This window comes from Charadrius vociferus, unplaced genomic scaffold (genome assembly GCF_000708025.1).
Source record: "Charadrius vociferus isolate BGI_N301 unplaced genomic scaffold, ASM70802v2 scaffold179, whole genome shotgun sequence".
In the NCBI taxonomy this organism is placed as follows: domain Eukaryota; kingdom Metazoa; phylum Chordata; class Aves; order Charadriiformes; family Charadriidae; genus Charadrius; species Charadrius vociferus.
The window spans coordinates 92,917-120,548 of NW_009650072.1; the positions used below are offsets into that span (position 1 = coordinate 92,917).

At 38.3% G+C, this 27,632-nt stretch overlaps 1 protein-coding gene across 1 annotated transcript; it reads right to left on the bottom strand.

The window, feature by feature from the left end:
• On the bottom strand, nt 1-27,624 carry TOLLIP (toll interacting protein). The gene is made up of 6 exons (XM_009891981.1): nt 27,568-27,624; nt 16,573-16,722; nt 12,899-13,081; nt 11,238-11,390; nt 10,288-10,378; nt 1-381 (listed from the first exon to the last, which is right to left on the bottom strand). The coding sequence occupies exons 1-6, from the start codon at nt 27,598-27,600 to the stop codon at nt 167-169; spliced, it is 825 nt and encodes a 274-aa protein (XP_009890283.1). The 5' UTR covers nt 27,601-27,624; the 3' UTR covers nt 1-166.
• Nucleotides 27,625-27,632: the final 8 nt, after the last annotated feature.

Genomic DNA, 27,632 nt, shown 5'->3' on the forward strand with positions numbered 1-27,632 from the left:
AAGAAAGTGAAAAAGATTCAAATGTCCACGGAGAAAAGGAGTATAATTTTTCACACAGGATGAGCTAACAGAAAGCTGTTGGGAAATTCTTCCTCTAGCTAAATCCCTGGCTTGGCAAGTAAAAATAAGCGGTATCGAGGACGGGTACTATGCAGGAAGTGGGGATCTATGATTCTTCAGCCATCTGAAGCAAGGAGTTGATAGCTGCATCCTTGTTCCCCCTCTGAGCTTCTAGCACTGAGCGGATTACTTCCCTGTCCATGTTGGGAAACATGTCCTGGATTGATTTCAGGTCCTCTTCATTACACAGGTGCTGAGGGTTGACTGCAGGAGGTGGTATTGCCACTGGCACCATGCCTGGATTACAGACTGCAGGCATCCCTGCAGGCAAAAAACAGAAGAAAAAAACCAAAACATACGTGAGGGGGGGAGGAAATGAAAAAAAATAAATATCAGTGATTGAAGAAAAAAAAAAAAAGACAAGATTGCAAAGACTATATCTACACTGTTACAATCAGAATACATCTTTCTGGAACAGGTTATCTGCCCAAGTTATGTTCCAGAAGTGGTAAACTACAGTATGGCAACAGGTACAGCTCAAAATTAGGTATGACTTGCATTAACCAGGTTTACACATGAATCACTAACCAAACACTATGTGCACCACAGAAAGATGTGGTTCGTCATCCCGTGTCCATGTCCCCCCCGGCTCCCATCGTACTGCAGTTCCTAGTGTATTTATGTTGTGATGAAAAAGATGGTTTTACATCAACAATATAAATAACTGATATTTAGAAATGCAATGAACGCAATCTCCACTGTGTTCAAAGGGAAGCAAAGTCCTTAGGTCCACTAGCAGACTGGATCACACGCATAAGTAAATTTTAAGCAAATGTTTTTCCCTGGTTCAAGTTCCATCCAGTTCAACCTGCAAAGTCACAACGTAGCAAGAGAGCAATTCCTTTTATGCCTACAGGGGTACACACTGCTTTTCCCTGCTCCTCTGCCAGAGGACAAAATTCATCTGACATTTTTCATGAACTTCTTGCATGTCTGTGTAAAATTAAAGCCCTGTCAGTCCATAAAGACAGTTTTAGAAAATGAGTTTTCTAATTCCCATTAAAAGGAATTACTAGACAAAAGTGTCTTTTCATCACTTAACTTGTAGCATTAACTAAGCATAGATCCATTTTTGAAAAAATCTACCATTGATTTTTATAAAACTGAAACCAGGTATAGTACACATCTAGAGTCTTTTGCTATTTCACTTCTCTAAGTAGTTCCAGACCCATGATTACCTTAGTCCCACACATTTGTGTGCAAATTTTCCAGTTCTGCTGTATTGTTTCTAAGGTAGAGCAAGGAGAACTATGTGCATCTAGATGCAAAAGTGGCACTGCTTCACACAGCAGCATAATAAAGTTTCTGCATTTGTTCTCTATTTGCTTTCAGGGATTTAACCACTGTTTCAAACACTATTCATCTGGTGATTTCTTAGAATAATCCACAGTAATTCAAAGATCTTTTTGTGTAGCAATGACCAATCAATAAACCATCACCAAGTACATATAAGTAAAGATTTTTCTTTACACAATGCTTTAACACTAGCCTTAATATGTGATTTTATTTCCCATTTACTATAACAAGATCCTTCTGTAACCTGTTGCCGTCAGACAGACCTAGAAAATTGTTTTTGTTTTGACAAATTTTATATTAGTCGCCTTCCCTCAGTTAGCCTTTTAAAAAATGTGATGCACCCTGCTGAAGACCTCCCTCCATAAGGGGATGACTCATCACTTGTGATGTGTTTATCAGCTTTTCAAAATACCTATCAAACCACAAGAGGACCGTCACTGTATCAGGATACCATATGATAAGAGTCCATAGCAAATAACATTTTCAAAATGCAGCTGACAATACAGAGACCACATCATTCTTACCCTCATATACTCATACACCTATAATTTTTAAGGTACGAATGAGCTTCCCCTACATAACCACATCACCTCCTCCTAACGTTTACCTATTGTTTGGTTTAAATCAGCTTATTCTAATCTCCACAGGTTTTAATCAGTTTATGCAACAGGGAAAATAGTTACTTCAGAACTGTTTTAAAAAAAAAAAAAAAAAAAAAATCAGTTTGCTATTCTCCAGGCCTCTGAAAGCAAGACTAATTAAGTGATAGAGTACATACTCTGTTTGGTAAAAACATTCAAAACACAAGACTGGGAATAAATGTTATCTTACCTGCACTTTTTTACCGATGATCTTAACAATTAGTGTTAAACACTAAAATTATAATCTGAGGCTTCTTCTCCATTAAAAAAAAAAAACAAAAAACATTTCCTTCCCATGACGGACAAAATCAAGCACTTTTTTCCTGCCCCCTCATTATTGTCTCATGTTCCAACTGTTTTGTGTTTTGTTCGGTTTGGGTTTTTTTCTACTCCCTTATATACTTGTATCTTTATAGTCACTTAATTACCTAAATCATTCTAGGTTCTCTGCTTCTTTAAAATAAATAGTTCTCAACTCTTTACACATTTGGTCTTCAAAGGTTTTCATAGCCAACCTTATTACCAGTTTAGATTTAATATAGAATTTAAATCTCTCACATCCCCTCATTTGGGCAGACCTACCAACGTTTGGCAGAAACCTACTTTACTGTTTTACTGCAGATTTTTTTTTTTTTAGGATTCTCCAAGAGTGTTTTTTGTTTTGTTTTAAAATTTGGCACACAGCTCCTTTGAGTAGCTAAACTTTTTTTACATAGTTTTTAGTTCACCTGTCTAGCTTTCTGTGGCCTTAATTTCTTCTCCTTAAGCTAAACAAAGGATGAACTATTCGCATCACCACTATTATACATCTTCAAAATAACATACTTTTTGAACCAGGTTTCATATATTACTCAAGAGTAGATCAAAAGCTGCTTCTCTTCTAGTAGATCAAAAGCTGCTTCTCTTCTATTGAATTCTGACTAACTGCTCAAAAAGCATAACTTAAAGCAGACCTACAACTGACATAATTTTCAAGTGTGCCTCTTTGCAGCCTTATCTTTCTTAGCATAGTGAGTAAAGTACTAGAGTGATCAAATGTATTGCAACTATATTATACTACTTCTATTCAGACTTAACATCTCCTAAAAAAAAACCAACAGTGAAGGGCAATTTCAATACTTACCTTGTCTCTTCAAGATTTTCTTTAACCTGTAACTACTTAATCAGAAATGTCTATGCTCACTCTAACCTGCAGACGTATTTTAGCATCTCAGTGATTATCTTTTTTCTATCAGCTTTAAAAATACTATATTAAAATTCACATTCAAGGTTGGATCACCTAAACCCATCTTAACTTACATGAACTCTGGCTGACAAGGTACTGTAACTGATTTTTTTTTGACCGTGTGCATTTCAACCTTGATTTTACCCGATATACTCTCTGCTATTTCTTTCCTCAACTTGGACTTCTGTCCTATCTGAAGGGATGCATTACTGAATTGTAAGCACCTCTGTAGTTACCAATGTTCTCTAATTTTGATTTTAAAATTCCCCTTGTAATCACCTTAAGTTTTACTAGAAGCAAAAAAGAAACCTAGATGCTTTAAGTCTAATGTACAGGCTGCATCTATTCGAAAAGGTTCATGGTGGCAACTAAAGAAATGTCCCTCTCACGATGAATTTATTACCTACGCACTGGAATCATGTCTCTGCCCAGCCATTTGCATCACACCATTACCAAGGGTATCTATCATCTCTTCCGCAACAACCTAAACTTTAGCTCTAGACCTTCTCATGCCATTTAGCATTCCCTGGAATTCTGTCTAGTGCTGTGTGTTTGAATGTCAGGTTTGCCAGACCACATGTACACCCTGGAGGCAAACTACTGCGCAGACCTCACCAATGCTGCAAATACACTTTACTCAATCGTCATATTCAGCAGTATTTCAGATTGCCACTTTTACAGCTTCAACAAGCCTCAACTCGTTCCTCACGCTTCCTACAAGCAATCTAGGCATTTACAAGAGGTGAACAAAGATGCACGGCCTCAAAAAATAAAGTTGCAAAGTACCTGAAAGAACAGAGCCATAGAAGTTATGTTTTACTTCTACCACAAGCTTCCCAATACTCTTCAGTAAGTCATCAGGACCATAAGATTATCCAACTATCAGCCTAAATTGTATAGGAACCATGCATACAAGAGGTCAGTTTAAAATATTAATCCAAATGAAACATGAGGCTCACTTCTGGAGTACCACAGCATTCTACAGCTTACCAATAAAGTTTCAGTGTCATGTTCGTGTCAAAAAAAAAAAAAAGTATCAAGACCAGCACAGTTTTTCTTACTGCTTTCATCAAAACAAGGTAATTATGAAGCCAGACATCTGCACAAGCAGTACTCAAGAAGTATTTTCAAATCTAAATATGCAGTTTTAGAGACAAGAATCTTCTTGATAGTATTGTTTTTCATTAATGATTTTCAAAATCCATTTTCCCAGCTCTTACAGTTCTAGAATTAGTTTACACTGTCTACAACTACGCTGTATACAAACGGAAGTTAGGATCATAGTGATTTTTAACAAATGTTTCCATGATAAATGCTTACTTTTCCCAAAACTCAAAATTCAAGCTATACACATACCAATTTAAAGAGTACCTTGGCTTTTTGGTTTCTCCCACACTCAGGCTAAAAGCATCCATACTTTGACTTACAAAATAGTAAGCAAGACTTAAGCATAATCGTAAAGAACTACACACTAAAATTTAGCAAATACACATATATATATGCAGTCATTAGAGAAAGTTATAATAAACTTTAAAATGATCCATGTTCAGTAAAAAGTTGCTTTACATATTAAGCACCTCATTTCACTAACAAGCAAAAACCGAAACTAAACCATATAAAAATCCACTACAAATGGAATTCCACACTCCTGTATTGCTCTCAGATATTAGGTGTTATATAAATCAGAAGAATGGAGCACTGTTTTCCAATTCTGTGACATGAACATTGCAAACATGCCGGCAGAAGCACTGACATTCCAACACATGAAACGAGTATGTACAAATAGCAAGTCAATTGTTAGGAGCAGCAATGGAAGCATCAAAGCAGCATTAACAGGGCAAACATTTTCTAACTGCACACAAGGCATTACACACTTTTAATTTTATTTTATGGTTCAGTCAAGTGCCCTATGTTTAATTTCTTAACTCATTATTATTATTATATCCCACGCATAGACCCTTTCAGAGTAAACTTCAGAAGTGTCTCAGCACAGATTTTCAACTAAAGGAAGAAATCAGTACCACCTTTTTTAAAAATACAAATAGGTTTTAATGATATTTGCTCCTGAAAAAAATTTGGTGCTAGAATATGCATGACAACACCTCATTTTTTTTTAAAACGTTGCTTACAATGCTCTGAATAAACCAAATATGTTGCAACAACCACATCAGTTTTATTCACAGCATCTTTCTGAAATTTGGAGCATCAAGAAATGACTTTTTAACTCACAAGGAGTAATTCTAGCATTTTCTGGCCATACTTGATTGAAAGGCTGAGCCATTTTTTGTAACAATCAAGATCTGAATGACTCTTCAAAGTGACTTATTTCTGCACTGTCCACGTGCTTCGTAAACCTGTTATTTTATAGAATCATAGAATAGTTTAGCTTGGAAGGGATCTTAAAGATCATCTAGTTCCAGTCCCCTGCCATAGGCAGACACCTTACACTAGACCAGGTTACTCAAAGCCCCATCCAACCTGGCCTTGAACACTCCCAGGGATGGGGCATCCACAACTTCTCAGGGCAACATGTTCCAGTGTCTCACCACCCTCACAGTAAAGAATTTCTTCCTAATATCTAATCCAAATCTACCCTCTTTCAGTTTAAAACTGTCACCCTCGTCCTATCACTAAAAGACCAATGCTTTTATCAAAGTTAAGGATGTCACAGTATCTTTGCACAATTCAAAATCAAAGGTGTCATAGTAAAGTAAGTCTACTTGAAGGAAAATTGATTTCCTATAACATAATTTGCCTTTAGAGTTCAAGTCAGACGCTTAACTTGACATATATCTAAAACAGATGTTCATGAAAGATATACACTGACAAAAAAGTTTTATCTTTTTGGAAAAAAGGCTTATTTGAAGATTAGCAGAAGGCAGGCTGTCTTCTCAATGTCATTGCAGAACTGAGCTCTTCACTTCCAAATTTACAGAAGTCATGATATTACCTGCTTCTCCCCAAACCCTGCAGTAACAGAACAACTACAAGGTTGAAGTTTCTCTTCTACGAAACCAGTACTATCACCTAGAATAGTTCACTGATATACAACAGTTTCAGAATATTGACATCACATTTTATCCATCAGCACCACTATCACCAATTACTTTAATCATTACAGCTTGAAGCGGAACGAATGTCTTTAAAGACTTTCCAACAGGTTAGAAGGGCTTTAATAATTTCCAAGAGATGCATTAAACTGTTCTATTGTGACATCCAAGTGGCAATACCTTGTGATACAGTCTGCTGTAACAAATAAAGCTGTTGAGATGAGTTCATGCAAAGACTCTTGAGTCAATGACCGTGGGAGTGAGAAAAGAGCTTGGAAACTTACCGAGAGCAAAGTACTCAAGCCCTAAAGATAGGTGAAAATGAAGGGGCAAGGGGAAAGGAATAAGACATGGGAAAGAAATATTAATCTATTTTTAAAAGGAAATGAACCATTTCGCTTCCAAAGATGAAAGCTGGATAAACTGAGGAAATTGGGTAAAATCTAAACTACCTAATATCAAAACCTAAATGCTGATAGGATTCAGCCTCCCAACTAATGTGCTTCAGCACTCTGAATGAGTTTCCCAAATACGCTGTTTGCACAGAAGTAACAATTAGAGAAAATATTTTCAAAATAAGTAAGCCACCACATGTTTGCAGCAAGGGTTACTTATATAGCCCACAAAGGACAACATACATCCATGATTTTCTGCACAAATACCAATAACATCACAAGCTAACCCACAAAACTCAACACAGACACCTAAAGGAGTAATGTACATATACACACAATTTTGCCTCAGTGAAAAATGATATTCTGGACTCCGACAGAGCCTTGAGACACATGGGGTTTAACCTACTTTTTACACAGTTGTTTATAAGCTAAGTACAAACAGATTTCCTATTTGTCCCATGAAAATTTAGCTGATAAGAAATATAGCTTGCTTCACTGAACTAACTTCTTTTAGCTTACTCTTTGGTACGCTATCAAGAAGATCAGCTTGCAGTGTAAGCAACCAGTATACCACAATATTCTACAGCCTAAATTAAGTAATCTTTAGAAAAAGAAACGGTAACAGATGGCCAATAAGCTCAACTTTTAGAAGAGCAACAGGACTGAAGTTCAAATTTCCCCAAAGCTAATCCATAAATATCATCAATGGCAACTATAGTTTGTAGCAACTAGTGCCATTGTCAGAAGTTTTTAATTTTCAAAACTTTTGAAATTAATTAACATGGTGCAAGAATACTTTATGGCCATATCTGCTTTCCTCACAAGTCTGTAACATCTATCATCAAGCGTGAGGAAAAAAGCATTATTTGTGTTGGCATTTCAAGCTTCATCTGCTTACCACAATGACTACCTGCTTGCTACTACTATTTACCTCTGTATGATAGAGATACGTGTGAGAGGAATTAGTTTCTTCAACTTTAATTAGGTTAGTTACATATACTAAGTCTTGAACAGAAAATTTCTGTTACAGAAAAAACAGCTTGGCCTTCATGACACAGCTAAATTTGACTTAACACCGCATCTCTTTAAAGTGCAATTATTTTGGGCAGTTAAGAAATAACTGTTCAATTGTTTGGATAAGCATTTTAGTCTGCTCGATGTATTTCCATCACAGATAAGACTTCAATTCTAACAGCCTTGCCCAACAGCAGAATCTCCTCCATTTCAGATGTAATAAACTATTCAGTGCTGCTCTTCCACCCTGTTGAAGGGAACAAATAGAACTTGCTTATTGACTACAGTCATTTAACTGGATAGGTAAAAAACCCGAACTAAGAAGATGGGGAGAAGGTAAACATACTCCTGTGGAGCACACTGATGTCCTACCATTACCCTTCTAGAGGTAGTCTCAAATAGAGAGGAAAAACTTGAAGAGTGTTCCAAAGAAAGTGTACCAACTGTTCCCCAGAAGATACAATCAATTCAGATGTGCAGGGAAGGCCAGTAGTTTGCATGCACCTTTCTGAAGGAGTTTACAGAATCCAGGAGGAGCATCTAGTTCAGTATATAGAATACATTCTGACAATACTCCATGTCTTCCAAGATGCACTATTGGTTCTTTTTATAATTTGAAATTACTTCAATTTCATTACTTTGCAATACTTTAAAAATACAAGTCATAGACTCAGGAAGAATTTTTAATACAGAATATTATCATAGCATTAATTAAAACAAACATGCTGAATCTCTCCAGAAGGGCAATGCCCCAACATACAGATGAATAAAATTGTTACACAAAGGCAAGTTCTTACATGCTAAGATGTCAGACATTACTACCACTTACTAAATACTAGTTATTTCTTTACTTGTCCAAGTAGGTTTAATAAATACTACTGAAAATATTCAAGATAAATACAGAATTTAGAACACCAAGGTCTGAACATCAAGACACACCACTGTACTTGTTTTTTAACTTTGAAAGTCTCGTATCGGTTTTATCTTTTCAGTTCTATGTCTAGTTTCAATTATACTGGAAACTAGTCTCTTCATTTCTACTGTTTGTACTCAGACTGGTATAGTGATTTTGCAATACGGATATTCTCATTTTGATCTGTTAAAAAAATTCTATAGCACCTTCTCTTACATCGCTATATGTACCACCCCAGCTATTGTTTTTCTTTTAACCACACACAAGAGAACTATGTTTGAAGTTCACTAACTGCTTCAGTATATAGAAAAAAAGATACAGCATCTAATTCAAACACAGAAAGCTACACAGAAGTCTGGCTTACACAACAGAATCACACTTCAGGGTGCACACACAAGTTGAAACTAAGTCTGTTGGTAAATAAAGGAAGAATTAAATCCTAAGAATTAAGCTATAGAGATAAAAGCACTTTAAAAGAAGCAAACTGCCTGTTCTCAGAGAATAAAAGTATGTAACCAAACTTTTCCACATTTTGCTCTAACTTAACTCTACAAAAATGAAAAAGGAAGTATGATTCATTAAGTTACACATCCAGTCTTCTGTTGAGGAGGTTTGTTTTCCGAGAGTAAAATTTTAAATTCAATCAAAAATGAGTCTTTTAAAAAAAAAAAAATAATCTGTTGTGTCAGCCCTTAGCACTGCAATTATGTCCTACGCGCTCTATTGCTCATTCACACACTTGTATGCAATGACATTCAAACTATGGAAATTTATACCCTATTTTCAATAAAAAGTACATATATTACTGAATAAATGTCCATACAAAAAAACCTGAAGCTTTTAACAGCTGTAAGTGAAACACACAAAAAAAACCCAACCAAACTTTACTTACCAGTTGTCTAAGGACAAATTCAAGCTTATTTACATACTTTGAGCTTTTAATCTTTGATAGAAAAATTACAAAACCTAAATTAACACATCTTTCTACACAAGTCCAAAACTTCCTTTGCACAGACTAAGAGAACTGACAATATCTCCTTTAGCTCTTCTTGATGCATATACATAACTATCTTGGAGCTCCCTAACATTTTTCATTCACTGCGATACACACTTCACATGCTGTGTAGCAAGTTTTCAACAAAGCACCTTCAAAGACCACAGAAGAGTCAATCCCTTTACGGGCTATTTAAGCTGCAATTCTGATAACACAAGTCATTTGGTGCACTTTCTGAAGTCTGAACAGTTTCACATGTGGATTGCCACCATTTAAATAAGAACATATTATATTAAGAGTGCAGCCTGCTAGATATTTAGTTACTCAGTGACCTCACATAAGTCTAAAATAAATACTCAGAAAGAGAAGCCACCAAGCTACTTGTTCCAACTTGATAGTCATTTCAATCCAGTTAATCAAACTCACAGATCGCCCCTAAACAGGGTACAAGACTGAAAGCAGACCTACTCATAATTTGCTCACTCTTCTCCTCCCAGAAATGTATCCTGGGAAAAGTGGTCACAGACAAAATCATATATAGCTTCCTTCACATTCCAAAAACCAGGAGAAATTTAGTAGTTATTTCTGCAAAACCCTTCATCTGGAAGTTTTAAGAGTCTTCAAGGAGAGAAAACATACCTGCTATAGGCACATATCCAACTCCTTGCTGATATACAGTGGGCATCAGCACCACTGGCTGAGGTTGCATCATCATGGCAGCTGGCAAAGACTTGACACAAAGAGCACAGATCAGAACAGATTAGAACTACTCAAGAAACAAAAAAAAAAAAAACAAACCCTAAAACAGCAACTAAAACAGTATTTACAAAAAAATCATCACACTGTAAATCCATTTTCCATGTTCAATATTAAGACTATGCTAAGTGCTAATCTATATTAAGCTATATCTCTAGCAAATCAACTGAACTACCATACTTTTAAATGACAATTAATTTGCCTGTAAATCAATATAAACCCATCATGTCAAACTAGCCTTTTGCAACAGTGTGATAAAATTTGCAACCAAAATTTTGTTACTGAAGCAAACTATTTTAAAACAGGGGTTTAATCAGCTTTCATGCCTTACTCTTGTGAAATGAACGTACAAGATATTCATTGTAAATGGTAACTTAGAGCAAACCTGCATTTTATTAAAGGTAGTACACTGCTCCTAGAAGCAAATTTTGGTTCAAATCAACCATTTTTGAAGTAAACCAGTACTTTAAACAAAATATCAATTTAACTCCATTCCCTTTTACTACCACAATTCCTGTTCAGTTTGATCCTGGAAAATATTAAAAGGTCAGATTCAGTGTATAACACGTTCATGGGCAGACAGTAATTACAAAATCATTTATCCTACGGGTAATGGAACAACTGTTCACATGTGGGGCGCACACGAATTTCAAACAGCAGTGAACACCTGTTCCCAGTTGTGCACTCAAAACCAACTTGGTGTGGTACAATGGAAGTACTACAACAATCACAGGTGTGGTACAATGGAACTACTTCTTCAATCTAAAATCTCTCTCCTCCCACCACCCAAGAAGCTTCCGTCCCTTCCTCCTCCCAACCCAAACTTGGCTTACCGTGTATGACATAACCAGATTAATCATTCCTTCCTTGTCATCACCCTGTCTTCCACTCAGGCTATACCATTCATCCTCTACATTTCCTTGTTTCAGAGACTCAGGAATTGTAATGTGTGTCCAAGCAATGCGGTCATCCATTGAAAAGGCCCGCTGGAATATAATTTAAAAAATATTATCAAGCTAATTGTCCTGAAAAAAAAGATATCTTAAAATTATTTTTGACTAACACTTCCTTCAGTTTTATGCTATTTCATTTTGCCAATTTTAGTTTTAAGTTATTCCTTTTGAAATTAATAAAGTGTCAGTAAATATTTTAGCCATCTTTTCCAACAAGGATGAATGATGCTGTAAATGGAATTATATTGATAACAGATATTTAACAATAAGAAATTGAAAACCTGAAGCAGAACACTTCTAGAAATACAACATACTAATATCAGCATAGTCTGTGAATCTAGTGACATCATATCAGAGGCCATTAAACAGTAAACAGTTTCTGTTTACCCTACTACTACAGGCTGTGAACTCCAGTAATTTAAGAGCAGATACAAATACTGATCTGCCACCCCTGCTGCAGCAATGGAACAGACACTTCAAGCACTCAACTAAGCCCACAAAATGGCATCCAAAAGCCTCACTTGTGTAATGACCACACAGCTGGTGCAGAGCCAAGTTTTACTACACACACGAAAAAAGGCAAATCACAGACTTCAGCCTCAGTTGTAGCCTCTTCGTTTAAAGGCCAGGTTGGATGGGGCTCTGAGCAACCTAGGTAGAAGGTGTCCTTGCCCATGGCACGGGGGTTGGAACTAGATTATCTTCAAGGTCCCTTCCAACTCTAACCATTCTGCAATTCTAAATTGTTCGAGAAGTGAACTAACTCAAAGTCAATATCCTGAACTGGAACAGCCGAGATGCTTGCACATATTCCCTGCTGCCAACAATAACAGTATCTAGTAGAAGAACATTCTAGAATTCAAGACTACTCCTCTACAAAAGCTTTGTAGAGCAGAATAACAACTCTAGTAGGTAATCAGACCCATTCAATCTCTAAGAAAATGAAATTATTCAGAGGTTAGGTATTTATTGCCACTGCGTCTTAAGCAAAGCAGACAAGAGCCTATATGCCCACTTGGAATGAAATTCAGGCAAGTATAGATTACATTATGTCTCTGCTAATAAATCCTAGTGACTACACAGTCTATATTTGATAGTTTTATTCTCAGCATTTCCAAGCTTGGGAAAGTTTCCAAGGTCCTCCTGGGTTAGAATAATACTGAAGAATTTCTGAGTAAAACGTCATTGTATAAAGAAACTATTTTTAGTAGGGATAGTACAGAATATAAGGCTGCAGGGCATTTTGATAGCAACGAGGAGATCGAACACCACTCAGACATTTTTGTTTCTCCTCGTTTGGAGGGAACCCTGCTAATGCCCCTTATCAGATACCAAAGGAAAAGTAATAGCTCTGACATTATTGGGGAAGAGTGAAACCTTATGTATTGCTGCTCTTAGGATTTTGAAAAATTTTCACCATCTCCCAGGGAGCACAGCTAAAACACAGCCTTTGGTAACTCAACCCTTTTTTGCAAAATTCCACCCAAACCTCAGTCCAAACAGGAGATGGGGAGGAAGGGGGGAAAAATAGCAGTTCTGACCTCATCAAATATCTCTAGATAAAAAGAGTCCACACCCGGGGGAACAGTGCACTGAATAACTTTGTTCCAACGGGGGTTCTTAGCTCCATTATGTGCTGTTGGAGTTTCATACACAGCATACCCCAGCCGTATTCGACAATATGGATCCATGCGGGTCATTCCATAGTTCTTTGCCAATTTTGCCTAGAAAGAAAAGAAAGCCTATAAGTGTATAATATTTACATTAACTTCAGAAGTTAATTACTATTAGTTCAAAAAGAGAATCAGATATTGAACAAAGGACTAGATTCAATTATAAGGTAGACAAAAAAAAACAAAACAAAAAACCCCATCATTCAGATTAAAACATAGTACATCTAATGAGACCATTAAATGTCTGGGGGACCTTTAAAAGTGTACCTCTTTTTAACCTGTCTGTTGTAGAAAATATACATCTTCACCATAGCTAAGTTACTCCATACCAAACCAAAAGATACATGACTGCAAGGAAATAGTAGTAAGTTCAATTTATATCTAGGTATCTGCTCTCCAATATACAATCAGAAACGTAATGTGATAGGTAGCCTGTTCTCTTTCACTGAAGTACTTCTAAAGGATGAAATACAGAAATCCAGTAGCTTCAAGAATATCACACAATACAAAAGCACAAATTGTAAAAGCAGTTCAACTGAGGTAAAATCTAGTAGATCATACTTTTGAAAGTGATTAAAAAACTTACTTAATTCAGAGTGTGTACTTGATATTACTTAATTCAGTGGGCATCTTACGATCTACATTTACATTATAAAAAGAGATGCTGTATAGAATCAGAAGATATCTAACTTACTTGTTCTGTAACACCAGAGGAATAGAACAAAGTAAGTTGGTGACACTCCTAAAGAAAACCCTGAGTACTGTTGCACAGCTATGCCAAAGTAGAAATCAGACTTTTTGGAAGAGCTGTTTCGCTGACCTGTACTAAGCAGCCTATAGTTCTTTTTATAGTAAGACAAGTGACAAAATATGGTGCCTAGGACACCTCCTACTTACTGGACATTTAAAGAACTGAAACAGTTGAGACTTGCATAAGATTTAATCACAATGGCTGCAGCTCTGGCCACGAAAGCCCTTTTTTCCTTCAGTAATTCATACAATAGAGCTGGAGAGAAATGTCTCAAACTGTTCCTTGTAAAAGCAGGCTTAACAATTAAAGTAGCACCTAAATTATGCACTCTCTAGACTCTGAAGTCCCCATATTAAGCAGCTTACCAGACAACTTCACTAAAAGAAAAAGGGCATATAAATTCTCCCTCTAGTAATTTAGAGGACACAATGAACCACGCTTGAACAAACTCACCACCGTTCCTACGTATCTGCAAGGGAGAAAAAGCAGAAAATTACCTTCCAAAAGGTATTTTCTGATCTTCCACCAGTTTATCAGTAACAGAATTAAGGCATGCTGCTCTATATACTTTATCAATACATATTTAAACACGAAAGACTTCAACTAGTATTTCATGTTGCACAGGTTAACTACGCCAAGTCTCCTACCCAGAATGCCACATGCCTCAACATGCAGCCAAGATTCCCACAGTATTCGTGCATAAACTCTCATACAGGTACAGAAGATTATCTCTTGGGACACCACAGGGTTGTACTGCCATTCAGAAGGACCTTGACAGGCTGGAGAGGTGCACAGACAGGAATTTCAAAGTTCAACAAATGAAAATGTTCTACCCCTGAAGAAGAATAACCACAAACACCACTACAGGCTGTGGACCAACTGGGTGGAAAGCAGCTTTGCAGAGAAACAGCTGGGGATCTTGGTGGACACCAAGTTGGAAACAAGCCAGCAATGCACCCTTGCAGCAAAGAAGCCAGCTTCTTCATAAATACCTGATGACAGGGACTACTTGTTGATAAGATTCCCCGTTAAGACTGTTGCCCAGCTGCCTCAGCCTTTCCTTGTATATAACATCCTCCTTAATCCTTGATTAAGGGACTGGCCAGGTCAGGGGGAGGATAGGGGTGGGATGAGGTTTGGATAAAATAAACTCCAGAGGTCCCCTCTAACCTCAACTATCCTGTGATTCTGTAACAAGTGGTTACATCCAGCCACAGCATCAAGAACAGCTATTAGGCTTTATTCTTCAAGCAAGATAAATACATTTTTCTTGTCTGCACAAGCACCTAAAAATAAACAAGAATTTAACTTGAAAAAGACCAGTATCAATTCCATCAGTTCACCCATCCAAACAGGAATCTGGATGTTTCTGTACCTAGCCACTCAAAGTGAGATGCAAAACTCCTTCTTCAACACTGTACTGCCTGCCCCCTTATCTGCTCCAGGAACTTCTACCATCTATAACTGATTGGACCAACATCTCGTGACAAAAAGAAGTTTCAGCTGTCCAAGGAAATAACCAAAGATGAACAACCTATGGAGTAGCATACAAGTTGGTAGAAACTGCTAGACAGTTAAGAGAGACACAGTACGTTGTTGGATAAATGTTGTTTAACCTGAAACACCTACTTCTAGCTCTGGAAAAAAAAAAATACACCAAAGCTTCTAAGACTGCTCTAAAAGTGGTACTGACTATGCTCTAAAAGTAGTAACAATTTTCCGCTCTTCAAAGTTGCAGAAGCAGCTTCCAATCTTACACTTTCTGAACACCTCAGGACTGAAGAACTCCTCAGAACTAGAAAGAGGGCTGCAACTGAATGCAATGAATGAGTTCAAGTGTCTAGACCTTAGAAGTAATAAACTTTGAAACAGCATTACCCCCAGTTTTCAAAGGAAGGATGCTGGCTGTGAAGGAACAAACTGACCAGTGAAAGACACAGAAAGGAGGGATGGCTGCCTCTTTTCCTGAAAGACCCTATATAGGTTTACTCCCCAATAAGGACCTTACCATGGAAGCTGTAACCATATGCGTACTATTCCAGGGTTGGTGCTAAAGCTGAGGTTAAATATGTCTTTGGTTTTTTTTTTTGAAAACACGTGTAAATAGATGAGGTGTGTTAAGTTAATATGAAGGACATTTGGTATGCTGCTGGAGATAACCAGAATTGTGTTAAGACAGGCAAGTTTTAAAACCTGAAGTCTTACGCACAATGAATGCCGTAATACAGTACTGCCAAGAGATAAAAGAAAGGATAACAAGGGAAAAGAGGAAACAGAAAATAAAGAGCTAGGACTATGCACTATAAGAAAACCTGCAAAAAGCACCAGGAAAAACAGCAGATGCATTAGAGGAAATGGGGATGGAAAAGCACTTCACGGAAAGCACATAAGGCAACCGCAGTTCCCTACAATGTTCTCAAAATTGCTAATGTCTTCCAACATTAAGTGTTTCTCCAGGAAGCCTTAACAGAAGTTTTCAGAGAAAACTGTTCAGTGCAAAAAAACCCCAAAATCAAACATTAGGTTACTTGATTACATGCTATAATAGCACCACTTACAGAAAATTGCTGCACCATGCACGATGGAGCTATGAAGCATGAAACTGGAAAAAAATGTTGTTGTACAGAAACACGAAGCTACAAAAACTTCAAAAATTAGTCATTCCGTCTATACAAGTAATTTAATAACTCAAATTCCAACATAAAATCTTTTTGTGGCCACCAATCAAAAAATATTAATTGCATTAATTAATTACAATTACTTAATTGTATAAAGACAGTACTATTTATACCTGTACTACAGTAATGCTGAGTCTGCCCACTGTACCCATTGCTCCTCCATACTGCAGCTGCTGAGCTGCCTGGGCATCCAGCTGGATTTGCTGTTGCTGCTGGGTTGGGGTAATGCGCAGAAAATCTTGAGGAAGCTCACCAACATACACCTTAAAAAAGAAAAGAAAAAGAAAAAAAAAACATTTACATTCAAGTCATCCACTTTCAGAATGAAAGAGACAGATGAATATAAATCAAAGAAAAGCTTAGCAAAAACATTCAATAGAATTTAGTCTAGTTTTGACAGCATGAACAAAGAACTGATCAAATGACAAAACTGCCAACTCATGTAGAGAATGTTCTCATACTCACTTTCAAATACACTAATTTTCAACATAAGCCTCTGGAAGAAAGTAGTACATGCAGAGACAAATGTTTAGTTGCAGAGCAGCCTTAAGCAGTTCATACAAAAGTCAGAGCTACCAAGTTTTACATTCCATTCACATATGACATTTGATGGCACCCATCTCTTTCACTTATTCGTCAATCATGTTGCATCCAATCATTCCTGTGACAAGACACAGCATCCTGCTCTCATTTGAAAGGGTCACATTCAAAGTCACCTTACAGACAGATCATAAAGACAATGTCTCTGATGAACCAAATCCTTCAATGTAACAAAGATCATAGAATCATAGAATGGTGTGGGTTGGAAGGGACCTTGAAGATCATCGAGTTCCAAACCCCCTGCCATAGGCAGGGACACCTCCCACCAGACCAGGCTGCTTAAAGACACGTCCAGCCTGGCCTTAAACACCTCCAGGGATGGAGCTTCCACAACTTTTCTGGGCAATCTGTTCCAGTGCCTCACCACCCTCATTGTGAAAAATTTCTTCCTAATATCTAATCTAAATCTACCCTCTTTCAGTTTGAAACTGTTGCCCCTCGTCCTATCACTACGCTCTCTCATAAAGAGTCTCTCCACCTTTTCTGTAGGCCCCCTTTAGGTACTGGAAGGCTGCTATAGCGTCTCCCTGGAGCCTTCTCTTCTCCAGGCTAAACAATCCTAACTCTCTCAGCCTGTCTTCATAGGAGAGGTGCTCCACTCCCCTGCCTCTGATCATCTTCATGGCCCTCCTCTGGACTTGCTCCAACAGGTCCATGTCCTTCTTATCTTGGGGGCCCCAGAGCTGGATGCAGTACTCCAGGTGGGGTCTCAGGATAGCAGAGTAGAGGGAGAGAATCACCTCCCTCAACCTGCTGGCCACGCTTCTTTTGCTGCAGCCAAGGATGTGGCTGGCCTTCTGGACTGTGAGCACACATTGCTGGCTCACGTTGAGCTTTTTATCCCCAGGTCCTTCTCCTCATGGCTGCTCTCCATCCTTTCTCTGCCCAGCCTGTATTTGTGCTTGGGATAGCCCCAACCCACAGGCAGGACCTTGCACTTGGCCTTGTTGAACTTCATGAGGTTTGCACAGGCCCGCCTGTCAAGGTCCCTCTGGATGGCATCCCTCCCCTCCAGTGTGTTGACCACTCCACACAGCTTGGTGTCGTCAGCAAACTTGCTGAGGGTGCACTCAATCCCACCATACATGTCTCCAACAAAGATGTTAGATGGTACCGGTCCCAATACTGACCCCTGAGGAATGCCACTCAGACATTGAGCCATCAGCCACAACTCTTTGAGCGTGACCATCCAAAGATGCCCTAATGCTTTTTCAATGTTAAGTATGGCTGGTCTGCAACTAACTGTGGAGACAATTTGGGGACAAAATCCCACCACAGTCAAAATAATAATGGAGTAATTCAAAATCTGGCCTATCACAAGGAAGAACCATGACAAAAAAATTCAAAGTAGAAAAATCTTAGAGGAACTCTGTCACATGTGCCAATATGAAACAGCAGTCGCCATGTTTTTTCTGTTATCTTTATGGCAAAAGAAAAGAAATTTTTTATTACTGTAATTCAACAACTCGGGTTGTTTCTAGGTTTTAAATGCTAAGCAAACATTATCAACAACACATTTAGAGATCACCACATTAAAATAACAAGCATACCACAATGATATATTTTAAAAAGCAAATAAAGTGGCATAGAAAATTTATAATTAAGCTGTACTCATTTCTGTTGCCTATAGAGCTGCTTAAATATTTAATAGAGAACTACCCACCACATGAAGACAAAAGGCAGTGCAATTGCTTATGTTGCTATTGCAGCCACGATTACTCAATCTTGTATCTGGCAGATGTATGCCTACAGAACATACTTTAAAATGTTAACAGGTCTCTAGGACATAGCTTTTGAAAATTAGACAGCACTTGCATGCCAAGATTGCATCTTGGAGATAGCAACAGTCATACAAAGTGTGATTTGGCAAGAGCTGCAGTTTCTGTCTGAGAGCCTCAGGATCCTGGCAACAGTAGGTGTTACATGCCAGAAAGGAAGTTTATCAAAAAAGCTAAGGAGGAAGTACTGAATGCCTGCTGCTAGGCCATTGGGAAGGAGGGAAAAGAGGGAATCGGTTTTGTTTACAAGTATCTTAAAATTTTACAATGAAGATCTTAATTAGCTTAAGTTTTAAAAAGGGTGGGAGGGGGGAAGAAGAGCAGTGACGGAGAAGACAAAGCTAAAAAATAGTGCTAATATTAAAAGAAAGCTTATTTAAGTTAGGCTGAAAATTAGACAGGGTCTTGTAATAGCCTTCTCATTAGAATACACGTTATAAAAAAGGAGCTAGTTTTAAAATAAAATATAATCCATTTGGGAAAGATTTGAAAAGGCACGAGAATTAGTAAAGCAATGACAGTTACAACACAGCAGGTCCCCTCCAACCCTTGACCACCGGAAAGTTTAAAATCTGGTGTTATTAGCATCTCTAAGGATAGACATCATAAAAATTTCCCATAGTCAGAAGTGGTGCCTGCAGCGCTGAATTTACATGGACTTTGGAATGCTTAATTCATTCACAACAAGTGAGAAGTATAATAGTATCTTTCATTTTAATTTTAAGTCACCCAAATACTACTCCAAAATAAAATATATAAACTAGTCTCTCTACTGAGGTCCAAAACAAACAAAATCTGTATGGGAGACCGGAGCATCTAAGCAGATTTTAGGTCATTCAGTTATCTCACACAAAGCTAAATTCTTATCCTGGAATTGCAAAGTAGACATACACAGAAACGGAAAACAGCTAGTATAACTAAATTCTCAAAAGATCCAAGTGGTAAACCCCTCCAAAAGGAAGAGTGGCGAACAGGAGATGCATATGCTCCCATCTTAAATGTTCAGTTCCAACTGAGATCTGGTACACAGGTCCTAGTGATATACTCAGTAAAATATCTAGGAGAGATGCTTATTGAGGAAAAGACACTACTCAGTAAGTTCTTATGCTAATTATCAGTTGATTCTGTATCAGTGGAGACAAACCAGTAGTGTACAATCTTTATCTGTAAAGAAAACAGGCTAATTTATGTCTTCCTCAAAGCATTCAAAAGCAGGCCACCTCCAAACCTGAATCAAAAATACAGTTACACAACCAAAGTTCAACCACAGTTTTTGTTTTTAAAGCAAGGAGAACATAAGTAACAAAGCTTGTATCACTGATCTTACTCAACACCCATTTAACAACAAATGCACTTCCCTCTACTATAAATACGTTTAAGGAAAAATATGAAAAACCCTGCTCTGCCATTAACTGTAGAACAAAAAAATTAATTCCATTTAACATTTGAGTTTTACTAGAACTCACTTCTCAAGCAAGACAGCAGTATGACAACGCTATGATAGAACTACAATTTGGAAGACAAATGTTAAGCAGGCATTCATATAAGTAAGCCTGCCTTGTAATTACTTCCTAATAAACTTTAATATTTTTGATATGCAATGCTGTCAATTATCTAGAAGCAGAGTAATATTGCTCTTCCTATCTCCTAAAACTACCTAAGAGCTACTTTTGAGAATCTTCAAAAGGAAATGCTGCAGGTATAAAAACTGCATCTCAACTTCTTCAAATTGAAGGTGGTGTGATCATCATTTATCAGCAGTCCTGGCTAACCGGAGAGGTCCCAGTTGACTGAAGGTTAGCAAATGTGACACCCATCCACAAGAAGGGCCTGAAAGGGGATCTGGGGAACTACAGGCCTGTCGGCCTGACCTTGGTGCCAGGGTAGGTTATGGAACAGATCATCCTGAGTGCCATCACACAGCACATGCAGGACAACAAGGTGATCAGGCCTAGTCAGCACGGGTTTTTGGAAAGCTGCCCAGTGGAAAAGGACCTTGGGGTGTTGGTTGACAGCCAGCTGAACATGAGCCAGCAGTGTGCCCAGGTGGCCAAGAAGGCCAACAAGCAACCTGGCTTGTATCAGGAATAGTATGGTGAACAAGACCAGGGAGGTGATCACTCCCCTGTACCTCAAATACTGTGTACAGTTTTGGGCCCCTCACAAGAAGAAAGACATTGAGGTGCTGGAGCATGTTCAGAGAAGGGCAACAAAGCTGGGCTAGAGCAAAAGCCTTAGGAGGAGCAGCTGAGGGAACTGGGATTGTTTAGCCTGGAGAAAAGGAGGCTCAGGGGAGACCTTATCACTCTCCACAACTACCTGAAAGGAAGCTGTAGCCAGGTGGGGGTCCGTCTCTTCTCCCGAGTAACAGGCCATAGGACAAGAGGAAATGGCCTCAAGTTGCATGAGGGGAGGTTTTGATTGGACATAAGGAAAAATTTCTTCACTGAAAGGGTTGTCAAGTGTTGGAACAGGCTGCCCAGGGAAGTGGTTGAGTCACCATCCCTGGAGGGATTTAAAAGCCATGCAGATGTAGTGCTGAGAGACATGGTTTAGTGGTAACTTGGCAGTGCCAGGTTAATGGTTGGACTTGATGATCTTAAAAATAACTCTTCCAACCAAAACGATTCTATGTGATATTCTACAGGTATTGGAGCTGATTTAGGACTGGGCTGTCTCAGTCTCACCCTCCTGTTTCTTCTCACCCTCATTTCTTGTGCAACATTAAATGGTGCCAAGGCAATTGTAAAGTATGCTAGTGCAGAGCGCTGATCAGAAGAAAACAAAACAAGGGTTGTAGGTAAAGGGAAGAGGAGGGGAAGCCATCAGGACCCTCTTACTGATCTAATCTGTATCATGTCAGTACCAGTACCTAGATAAGGGAGGGAAAGGGACTGCAGCCCCAAGGACAACCACAAATACCCTGACTTACGATACACTGAGACATAATACATTCAGGGAACCATTGCTAAAGTTTTCACACTAGCAATTACCAAGAAACTCTGACACTAGGTTTCAGAGAAGTTTCATGTTAAAGAGCCTAGCTACTCAAAAGAGTTCTAACCATTCTCCTTTAAGTGGATTCAGTGTTTTTAAGAAAGAAAAAGTGAGTGAACGAGAGAGAACTTTGAACTATTATTCTGTGTTTTGAACACTAAAGAATAAATTGGGACCAGACAGGATGTGTCCGGAGGTCCTGAAAGAGCTAGCTGATTTCTCCCCCCCCCCCAAGACTACTCTCTATCACCTTTTTGAAAGGTCATGGAGATTAGGGGAAGTCCCCTATAACTGGAGAAAGACAAATGTCACACCTAGCTTTCAAAAGTGCAAGAAGGATGACCTGAGGAACAGGCAGGTCAGCTTCACTTCAGTTGCTAAGAAATTCATTAAGTCCTTCTGGAAGCCATTTCTAGACACACAAACCAAAAACCAGATACTACAAATAGCCAGCCTTTACCAAGGGTTAAAAAAAACCTTACTTGTCTAATATTTTTCCTTATCAGTGACCAGAGGTGAAGACAGAACATACCCTCATCAGTCCTGAGGATGACACCAAATTTGCAGTGGGAATGACTAGTATAGTTGAGGACAGGACCAACGAGAGAGCTATATGAATTCACTGTTGAATTTCATGAGATTCCTGACAAGTGCAAAGTCCTGTACTTTGCACAGAAAAATCCCTGGTACCGGTACACACTAGAGAAAAACTGGCAGAGCTGCAGCTCCACAGAGAAAAATATGCATGTCCCGCTGGAGAGCAAGCTAAACATGAATGAGCAGAGCACTCTCACAACAGTGAAGCCTAACAGCATACTATACTGGATCAACAAAAGCCTAGCCAGTAGGCTCAGGAAAGCGATTGTTTACCTTTACTCAGCACTCATTAGACCACATCTGGAACACTGCAACCAGTCTGGGGCCCAGCAGTAAAAGAATTACAAACTTGACTGAGCGCAGCAAAGATCCACCAAGATAGCCCACGAAAAGGGCTGTAGCACAAAACTTGTGAGGACAGGCTGAGGATTTGTTTAAGATAGAAGAAACTTAGGATGCATCTCGTAGCAGCTTTCCAGTATCTATGAGGAGGGCATTAAGAAAACAGGGCCAGGTTCTCTTCTGAGACGCAAGGCAAGAAGAAAGGTGCCCTCAACTGCCAAAGTCAAACAGGTTTGACATGAAATAAGGAGGAGAGGAAGAAAAAAAATAAATCACTGCACAGACAACAAATTTCCCATGAAGACTGAAAAAACTCTCACCTTAGATGTTTTGAAGATCCTGCTGGAAAAAGCCCTGAGCAAGCTGGTCTGAATTAAAAATTGGACTACATGGTCTCCTGACATCCTCTTTAACTTGAACTATTCTATGATTCTATAGAACTCGTGTTATAGCATGACACATCCTCAGTTAAACTCCTGTAGAATTGTAGTCAAAGGCTCTACTTCTGAATTTCAATTTAGAGATGGGCAGAGGAAAGGCTATAACAGCAATTAAGTTTATTACATTTACAGATTTTTGCTGGTTTGGTTTTTTCGTATTTTCTTTTTCTTTTCTTTTGGTATGTTGTTTTTTTTAAATGTCACACAAAAAAGTGTAATGGACTGCAAGGCACCAGACATTTCTTCTCTCATTCTTATGATATTTTTTTTTCCTGTTGCCAGAAATTTCCCAATCTACTTTGCTGCTTCCATTGCTTCCATATTTCTACCTGTGAAGGCTTTATTGTTCTGTAGTCATCACCTTAATATTATTTTACCTTTCCCCCAAGTACAGCATCTATATTTAGTCTTGACTAAGTATTTTGCCACAAGCTACTGCCTCTGGATTTTCCCAGCAAATCTGAATTTGTCTAAGACATTAGCATTTAAATACTTGCAAAATACATTCCATAGTGCAAAAGCACAACTGTTAATAAAGAAAAAATGTTTAGTTTTACTGAAGAAGAAATCAATAGGAACCATTGATTACAATAAAAAGATTCTCTTCTTCACTAAAACAATAACGCGGATTCCTGCTAAATGTGGCAGCAACTATTGCATTCAAACATGAGTTAAAAACAAAAGATAGATTGAGTGTCCATAGACATCTCAAATTCAAGAAGCATTTATACCATATTTGAGCTATGTGGATTTGGTCTGCACTCAATGTAAAAGAGAAATAACATCAGGGAAAAGCCATAGAACCAGCTCAAAATAAGCAATCCCATTAATTCACAATGGGATAAGCATTAAGGAGAAGAATAATTGACATAAATTCCAAGAACAGGCTTCTGATTTTTTTCTACACTACTACTAGACATACTAATACATATCCTTCTTTCCTCCAAGTCTTGGTTAAAAGAAAATGCCATTGGATGCAACAGAAAATAAGCCACTTAGTGCCTTAAGGTACTTCTCTTACATGTTAGAAATCAAGAACTTCAAAGCATTACCAATGCTGCTCTCAACATTTTCTGTCAAAGGAACATGCTCCAGTGATCAGACCACAGCACTTAAAAATTAATTCACGTTTTGCTTATACTGAATGACATCTTACTCCCTCAACTTTTAAAACAAATTCTGAAATCCAAATTGATTGCAACAATGTGTCTTTATGAAATGTCCGCCTTTATGGATCAGGATTTTAATACTACATATATTCACATTCTAATGAAAAACAAAATATATAATAAAATACTTAATTATACCCAGAATTATCAACACAATTACTTTGGTGATGGGATTTGCTATTCAAAGTTGCTTATGTGACAACATTATATATATTGATACTGGACAAGGCAAACGCTAATTACTTGTCACCTTCATTCAGAAAAAGATATCAAAGTTTTGAAGAGTCTCAAAACAAAACCTCAAGTAAAATCAGAGACAACAAGATTTACGTAGTTAAATGACAGTATTAGGGCAAGAAAAGAGAAGTAATAATAAATGTAGACTGCCCATACGAAGATTTCCAATCATCAGAGTAGTGATTATTTGGGAAATTAGGAGCAGAAATCTAAATAATCCTAGCTTGGTACTTGATCTAATTTTGGAGGATCTGACATATTTGCCAGCATGGCGAATAATCATGGACATTAATTTTAGACGTACTTGGTTAGCTAAGGAATTACAAATTTCGTTTTGGTCTCACAGACTAAACTTGAACCCTGATCAAACTGTTTGTTAACACCTCTCACTTGGAAAAGGTATCATTTAGCAGCCATCGTTCAGATTTCATAAGCTGTTTTGTTCTCAAAAGATCACAAAAGGCAAAAAAACACTAATTCCATAAATCCTGAAAATAGTCAGAGAAGTCTACATTCTAGCATAATATTTAGTCACAACAGACATGATGAATTCCAGTTCTGTTTCATCTCATCTGAAAAACTAAACAGCAATTGGAAGTTTTACATTACTAACTAAATAAGCATCATCACAAACTAGAAAACAGGTATAAGAACAAGACTGGCAACTGTATAGCAGTATGCTTTACTTTCTTACGTGCATGAAAAAAGGGCAATATTTTCTTGCTTGTTCAAACAGAGAGAGACAGAACTGCTCTCTGCAGCACGAAAGAAAAAACGTTTCCCAATCCTTTAGCACCATTTAGTGGCTATTCACTTGTAATGCAGTTTTATATATAAACAAGTAGAATTCTATCTTCCACTCTACAGAGAGCTAAGGAAGGCTGGCATCTACCATTATCAGCATCATCACCTGTGAATGGCAGCTTAATATTGCATAATTTATTTATTCATTTGAAAATATTCAAATATCTAAAGTTGTTAAGACAAGGAAGAAAAGCATACACAACAATGTTAGAAACACATAAGAAAAAAAAAAACACCAAAAAACAAAACCAGAAAGCCAAAGTTGTACAAGATAAAATCATCATATGCCTTTCTATTTGTCAGGCTTAAATCAATTTTAAGTAACAGAATATTGCCAAGGGATTATACAGGAATACCTGGGTAATTCTAAAATAAGAGATCTGGAAGAATAACATTCTAAGCATTGAGTTCCTTTAAAACATTTAAGAAAGACTAGGCAGTTATGATATCCAAACATCTGCAAAATTATAGCCATGTCCAAGAAGGTTCTCACTAAAATCTTATTTCAGCCCAGAAAGAGGATTTCACCAAGCTAAATATCAACAAGGTATTTAGCATCACAGAAAATTAAAATTTCTCTCAGAAAGAAATGCTGTTCCATTACAGAGATAGAAATATCTGCATAATTTATCTCTCCACAAATCAGGACTGCAATCAGGCCTACTGTTCAGCTTTAGCCAAACCACTTAGTTTTTTACCAATTCCTTCTATCCCTATTCTCACATCAATTTCCACCATCTCTGCAACCTTCTCCAAACAGAAACTAAAGGATTACTGGAAGTGAAGTTACTTTTAAACAAATTCTTGAATATTTTTCAGGTATTTATATTATTTTGAGCTTTTTTGATTAAAGCCTCTTACACATTGCCAGAATTCTATTTGGGTGCAATCACAGCATCAACTGTCAAATACCAAGCCTTTGGGTAGAGCAACTACCTAATTGACCACAGATTCAAACAGAACAGCAGCTGTTGTCTTTTCATGGCACTATCAAGAGAGAACAAATAACTTCTCCACTTAAAACTTTTATTCCAACAACAGAGCCATCATCAATCCATTGTATAAGGAATCTATTCTGGAAGACCAGACAGATAAGGCATTTTAAGCAATTAAATTGATGACATAATATTACTGTCATGAGATAACAACAGACAGTGATGCAGTTTTTCAAGATTAGCAGTTTAATAATTCACTCCTCTGGTCTTTCATCAAGGCTGCATAGGCATACAAAACCCGTGGCTGTTTCTAAGTAGTAAAACCCAGCAGTTTAAATTGATTGTTTAAGAAAATCTTACTTCACCTGCAGAGCAACATCGTATTGTCAATTACTACCAGATCTTTCCAGACAGTAGGAAGAGATAGGAATAGCACATCGATTGAGAGCTGATGTTATACCGCAGAGTTATACACCACACAGTAGAACATCCTGGTATGGGCCAAGATTACTCCAGGGCAAAACTAGGCAATGACACATTCCCAATAAGCTACCGACACTACCTCCCAGAAGACTGGTAAATCGGTTTTAAGAGTGCTCAGCTCCCCACCCACTCCCAACCCGCATGCCTACATACTTCCATTGAACGCGTATATCAGCACGTTTCACGTTCCAGCTTTCAGGTGGCAATTTCAGAGACATCTACCTGAATGTGCCCAGCTCAACCACGGAAACACAAAGCTCTACTCTGCTTTAAAAAGAAAGAGGTTTAGCCTTGGTTTAGTTTAAGCCGTTCGCTCCTTTGGAAGGCCCTTAGACAAAGAACAGGCAGAATAGCCTCTTCAAGTCCTACACGCAGAGAGGAGGGACTTTCCCCTCCCCTTTTCCAAAGCCTCTTCGCAAGGCGAAGAAGCAGAAGAGGCAGACTTTCCTTCCCCGCCCCCTCCCCCCGGACCGCGGCAGTCTGGGGAAGAAGGTCTTTCCTCTCCCCTCTGTCACGGGCCGCAAGCCGAGGAGGAGACGAGAAGGGTGAGTCTCCCTCCCACCGAGGCCCACTGGCAGGAGCCGTGCCGAGGGTGAGAGAGACAGCAGCCGAAGCCCAGAAGGGTCCAACCCGGGCCTCACCAGCCCAACGCGCTGCAGTCGTAAGAATTAACAGGAAACAACTTTCAGAGGCCCCCGCGGCTCACGCTCACTCGGCAGCACTCACCGGGCCCCGCTGAGTAGTGACGGTGGTCGCCATGGCGCCTCCCTCGGGCCGAGACCCTTCCTTCC